We start from the raw sequence: 6,229 nt of genomic DNA on the forward strand, positions 1-6,229 counted from the left end.
CCATATGTATGTAGTTAAATCTAGAAGCAAATCTCCAGGGTAATGTACGATAAATTCACAGTCATAGTAAATCGAGAAAACAAAGTAGGGCCAACAAAATATAGTAGAATAGGGATAGATAATAAGCTGCATACACAGCAGCCAACATAGTAACAGGTTCGAGGTTCTTCACAGCACCATCATACTAACAACATAACAACAAGGGATCCCTAGCTAACAACAAAGGGATCCCAACAACAAAATGGGAGGCAGCAGCAGCAGCACACGTCCAGGACTCCGCCTACCCCATCTGGCTCTCCCTCCACTTGTTGCTGCTTCTCCCCTTGGGACCCTTGGGCTTGAGCGGAGGCATGCGCCCGGCGGAGATCTCCACCCGCTGCATGCTGCGGAGGTGCATGCCGAGCGCCCTGTGCTTGGCGTGGAAGGAGTAGACGTTCACCGTCGTGCCGACCTTGGGGAAGGTGTTGTTGATGTTCTCGGCATGCGTGACGAGGCAGTTGAAGTCCGTGCCGCCGAGTCTCCTAGTGCAGAAGGGGCACCTGTAGACACCCTTGGCGAAGTAGGAGATGTACTGGCCGACCTGCAGCCTCCGCAGCACCTGGCGAGTCTTGACGTCCTCCTCCTCGTCGTCGCTGCCGACGTCGCTGCCAGACAGCTGATCCATATCAAACAAAAACTATGAATGAATGAGTTGCAACAATGACGAACGCGCATGATAACAAATTTAGGAAAAACAGAGTCAGCCTCAGTTAGAGTGGGTATGATTATATATCTACTGGGAAGGTGTTAGCGAACCAAAGCTCATGCACAACAGATTTGTACATAGCAATGGTTCGCTGAACCTTCCCTGTAAAAATTTGTGCCCAACGATTCATCATAGGCAAAGAAACAGATTCCAGATCTGAACTTGAACACATTCCAGATTATTTGCAAAATTAAACGGTTGATATCTTTTGATTAGTGCATAAAATAACTGATTGAGATCCCATGATTACTTGCATAAATTAACTGATTGAGATCCAATTATTACTTGCATAAATTAACCGAACGGCCGAACCCCAAATCTTAAAAAAAATCAAGAAGTGATCAAAACAAAATGGAATAAAATCGGCGCAACTATTAGCCCAATACTCATCCATCTACATATCCATCTACACCAGCAAAAATAGGGTTCAAAAAGGAATGGGGAACAAAAAAGGAAGCAAACCGTAGTTACCTCGTTCCATGGGTCCTCCAGGAAGGTGTCGTAGGGGTTCGGGGGCGGGACGTACGGCACCGCCTCATAGGGGTCAAATCCCGGCGGGATCTGACCGCCACCGGCGGCAGCAGCCTCCGATGCACCGGCGGCGGTGGCGGCGACGTCCGTTGAGGGGACGGCGTTGAAGAGGGAGGCGTCGCACTTGGAGCCGACGGTGCCGTCGACGATGGGATTGGCATTCTCCTTGTCCATCTCACCGGCAGAGGAGAGGGAGAGGGAGAGGATTTTTTGCTTTGGAGAAGATGATGGGACGTGAGAGAGGCGGCGTTGCGTGGGCGAGTAAAAGCGACATAGATAGTGGGAGGAGGCGTCTATAAAGGCGAGGGGTGGTTAATGCGACCCGCATCCTACCCGTCCACCGCTGCACGTCTGCACGTCTTGGACTTCTGCAATGCGACACGCGTCCACGATTGCACGTCTTCGACTTCTGCACCGCGACCCGCGTCTACGCGTCAACAATTGCACGTCTTCCATTTCTGCACCGCAACACGCGTCCTCGAGTCTAACTCTGGAAATTTAGATATACTCATGTATAACCTCGAGCCATATACTAGCATTTTTTGTGTGCTCATTTTTCCCCTTGAGTGCTAATACTGGCTAGTGCAATATGCTCAGTTTTACCCTCAAGTGGCTGGTCAACAGACAGTCAACGAATGGGATTAACTAGTTAAATGAGTCATTTAATGTGCAAAAAATTCCGAAAAATAGTGGCACATACTCATGGAGTCTTTACCACAAATTGCCAGTTCTCAAAACATAGATAAGTCATAGATAAATCAAGTTTTACCACAAATTGCCACTTCTCAAAGGCCTTCTCAAATCACCTAGTAGCTATGAAGGTGCATGGTTTTCCACAATAAGCCCTTCCCAAAACAGCTTTCCCCAAAACATACTTTGTCTAAATGAGGCCACAATTCTCACACTCATGTATATTTGTATTGCAAATAGTTTGAGGTAGGCCAAGATGGGTTTCATTGTACAAAACACGCATTTTCCATTTTTAAAATCTCATATTTGAATCCCTTAGTCTGTTTATTACACAGGTGCCCTTGGTTTCTTGATACTACTCGGTTTTGCCCTCTCTCTCCACAAATTCTCGCAGACGTGCAACATTGCCATGATTGGTCTAGCCCATGTCACGCGGATCGTGCCCGCCGACCGTTGATCGTATGATCTAACGGGCAGGATAACCCCTCTCTCTCTCTGTCGGCGGTTACCTTCCACTCTCTAAGTATGCTAAAGGGCGGTTTTCTGTATTCATTTTCACGCAACTCTTTTGGGCATTACTTTTCACGCAAAAAATGATAAACCATCACCGATTTGTTGTAGCCATTACTTTTCACGCAAAAAATATAAACCATCACCGATTAGTTGTAGTCATTAATTTTCACGCAAAAAATGATAAACCATCACCTATTTGTTGTAGCCATTAATTTTCACGAAAAAAATGATAAACCATCACCGATTTGTTGTATCCATTACTTTTCACGCAAAAAATCTACCTATCTTTGTATAGATGATCGTCTGTATGATTTTTGAGGTCATTTAGAGAAGGTAGAAAAAAATCCCTTTTGAGAAGGTCGAAAAAACCTAACTTGTTACAAAAGCTGGTTTCAATGAGACCTAACCAAATTTGGCATACATGATGCCATATCTATAACAACAAGGAATATCTAAAAGGGAAAGTTTCACAAAATTTGAAATTTAGGGCGAAAATGATGCCATACATGATGTTGTTTTTCGAGGTTTTGACCTGAAAATAAATTGGGTATTATAAAGGGAAATAAAAAGTTCGAAAAATGTAAAAACGAAAAAATCTATCTATCTAGGGATCCCATCTATCTATGTATAGAAGATCAGCTGTATGAAATTTGAGGTCATTTAGAGAATGTAGAAAAAATCACCTTGTTAGAAAAGCTGGTTTCAGTGAGACGAAACGGCATGCGTTCCCTTTAAGCAAAGTGATTTTCTCGAACATCTCCAAATGACCCCAAATTTGCCATACGTGATGCCATACGTGTAACAACAAGGAACCCTATCTAAAAAGTATCAAAAAAGTTTGCCCAACCATATAGCTCTATCAAAAAGAACCTCACCATGGCGCTAGTATAATTTTGGGCTTAGTTACAAATTTTCGTTACCTAACCTTCAACACGAAACTTGTTTCAAATCACTTTTGGCGTACAAGAAACAAATCCCACCTTGATTCGAGCACCACAGCCTCCAAACGATGCCGATGCTGATATCGGCATGGTCAGAACGACTATGCTCGCCGCCACTGCTAGGTCACCGTCGGGATGCACCGTCAATCCCGTCCCCTCATTCGATCACTGACACACTAGAGATACCGCCGAGGCCAATGCCGAACGTACATGCTGATGCCAATGCCGAACATGCATGCACGCCGCTGTGGGCACGGCCACGCCGCCCCGCTATGCTGGACGCCACAGACCACCGCGAGGTCTTTCCCTTCGCCACCACACTCTTCTAGCACCCATCTATACACGCCAGAAAGGAGAGACACTAGTTTTCTCTACATTGCTCGCGTTCGTGTTGGACACGGTCAGTCAAAGTTTTGAGGTAGTCGTCGATGTCGTCGACCATTTCTACTCTTCTTTGCATGGTTAAACGCGTCTAGTTCATATCTATCTAATGCGTCTGGTCTCGCCTCGTGCAGTTATTTGTGGACGTCGATCTCATCTCAGCACCCCGCAGGCCACCTCCTCTGTGCCATCGCTGTAGAGCTCCGTTTAAAAATCTATTCCTACCCGTGTATTGCCCCTTGTATCAGCGCCATGGCCCACTTGTCATTCGATATACCGAAGCCCCACTCGTGCGCGTTTTGGTCAGGGATACACCGATGCTTACGGTCAAACAAAGATGGATGGTCTGACGTGTCTTTGCGGGCTCTACGTGGCCCCACTAGTCAGAAGATAACGGTCAACCGTCGGGCAACCGGCCGTTACAACACCTGTGATGGTTTCAGACAACGTCTTGGGAAAAACTGAGGAAAAACTAAGGAACTGGGGAAAACCGAGCACAACTAAGAAACCGAGGGCACGAAATAGAAATCCCTATTTTATAAGAGATCATCCCTTAATTTTTTTTTGAGATTGAAACAACTGCAATTTCTTTCAAACGGCACAGTCTGTACCCAAGAGTTCTACAATAAACGCTAGAGGAACAGTCATCTAGGTAGCACACATTTTATTCTTGCAGCCTTCTTTTGCTAAGTAATTTGCAACCTCATTCGCCGAGCGTCGCACGAACTGGACCTTGTACTCATCAAACTCCTGTAGACGAAACTTGATGTCTTCTATCACAGGACTATGCACTGATCTGTCAACGTCACCACTGTTCAGCTTGTTAACCATGCTTTTGCAGTCCGTTTCCACCAGAATCTTCAACACACTTGCCTCCTTGGCCAGCTCCACCGACATATTGCAAGCTAGCATCTCCGCCCCCTTGGGGTCCGATGCAGAAGGGAAAGAATGGCTCTCTCCTGTGTGGAAGACACCATGGTGATCGTGGATGACCACTCCCCCGCCCCCGGACCATCTCCCAGAATGAAAGATCCATCACAGTTAACCTTGAGCCAGCCCTCGGCAGGAGAACACCAATGCTCCACCACCTTCGCCCTCGAGCCCGAAACCGGCACCTTGATCGCTTCCCACTCCTCCCATAGTGCCATGATACGATTTGCGGTGGACTCCGGGTTCTCTATCATCAGCAGCTCCCTAGCATCGTTCCGAGCTAACCACATGTGATATAGACATAACATAGCTATCCCCAACTCCTTCTCCCTCAACCCTTTCTTCCGGTCCAAAAACCATCCCTGGAAACCCACTTGAGATTCTATGTCGCCCGGTGGTGAGCAAAACTCTAGTCATGTCCGTCCTTAATTAAGTGAAGGCGGCCTTCTCTTTTTTCAATCTCTCTCCTCTAACTAAGCAAAAAACCCAACGTGGTAACCATCAAGAAAGGTTGAGATCACCTTATTGTACATGCTCTAAGACCTTTGAATGAATAAAATTTGATGCTAAGCTAGTAAATTGATGTGTTGCTGGATTGCCATTACTACACGAGCATAATCTTTTTTTTCTTTTGACAATTCACGAGCATGATCTTTTACAATTAATGTTAAAGAACTGCGCCTCAATTTACTCCATCTGGCCGTTATTTGCCAATAATTGCCAGGATCTCTCGTCGCCGAAATACCAGGACATGCAGCCCTAGGTAGGAATTCGGGAGGGTCCACTAACAGGCGGAAGTTACGCTAGTGGCGATCACCAGGCGATCGCGTTTAGGGCTAGGTTTTCCTCTGTTTGAGTGGTGGTTATCGGCGGCGAGCGGGATCTTGACGGCAAGCTCTCCCTCGCGCGGTGTGGTGTGGTTCTCCCTTCGTGCTCCCGGCGCGGACGTGGAGTTTCAGCGCTCACTCCATGGCGTCGGCTCCCCGTAGGACGGCTCGTGGCGGCGGTTCATCCAGGACCCCATCGCGATCTCCGGCTAAGTCGGGAGCGGACGAACTGGCAGCGGGCTTGTCAACGAAGATGGGCGATCTTCTTCTGACGGAGAAGGAAGCCTCCAGCCTCGTCATCAGCGGTGCGGAAACGTCGAACATCCCTCGCCCGAGGTGGGCGGTGGTGGGCAAGGTGTGCTCACCAAGGAAGCTGGTGATCGGAGCATTGGAGCGGGCTATGCTACGTGCATGGGGTCTTCATCGAGCGGCGACCTTCCGTGACATTGGTGATAATAGATTTGTGGTAAGATTCTCATCTGAGGGGGACTGGAAGCATGTGATGAAGAAGGGCCCTTGGCAGTTTGATTTCAATGCTATTCTCCTTAAGGATTTATCGGGCTCAGTGCGGCCATCTGATATGGTATTTGATTCCATTGAGTTGTGGGCAAGAGTCTGTGACCTCCCCATGGATATGATGAATAGAGCCCATGGTAAGCTGTTTGGAAACT

At 47.3% G+C, this 6,229-nt stretch overlaps 1 protein-coding gene across 1 annotated transcript; it reads right to left on the reverse strand.

Moving 5' to 3' along the window:
- Positions 1–4,449: 4,449 nt before the first annotated feature.
- Positions 4,450–5,021, reverse strand: LOC139835401 (uncharacterized). Its single transcript, XM_071825248.1, has 2 exons — positions 4,814–5,021; positions 4,450–4,760 (listed from the first exon to the last, which is right to left on the reverse strand). The coding sequence occupies exons 1-2, from the start codon at positions 5,019–5,021 to the stop codon at positions 4,450–4,452; spliced, it is 519 nt and encodes a 172-aa protein (XP_071681349.1).
- Between the last annotated feature and the right edge of the window lie 1,208 nt (positions 5,022–6,229).

Source organism: Lolium perenne, chromosome 2 (genome assembly GCF_019359855.2).
Source record: "Lolium perenne isolate Kyuss_39 chromosome 2, Kyuss_2.0, whole genome shotgun sequence".
In the NCBI taxonomy this organism is placed as follows: domain Eukaryota; kingdom Viridiplantae; phylum Streptophyta; class Magnoliopsida; order Poales; family Poaceae; genus Lolium; species Lolium perenne.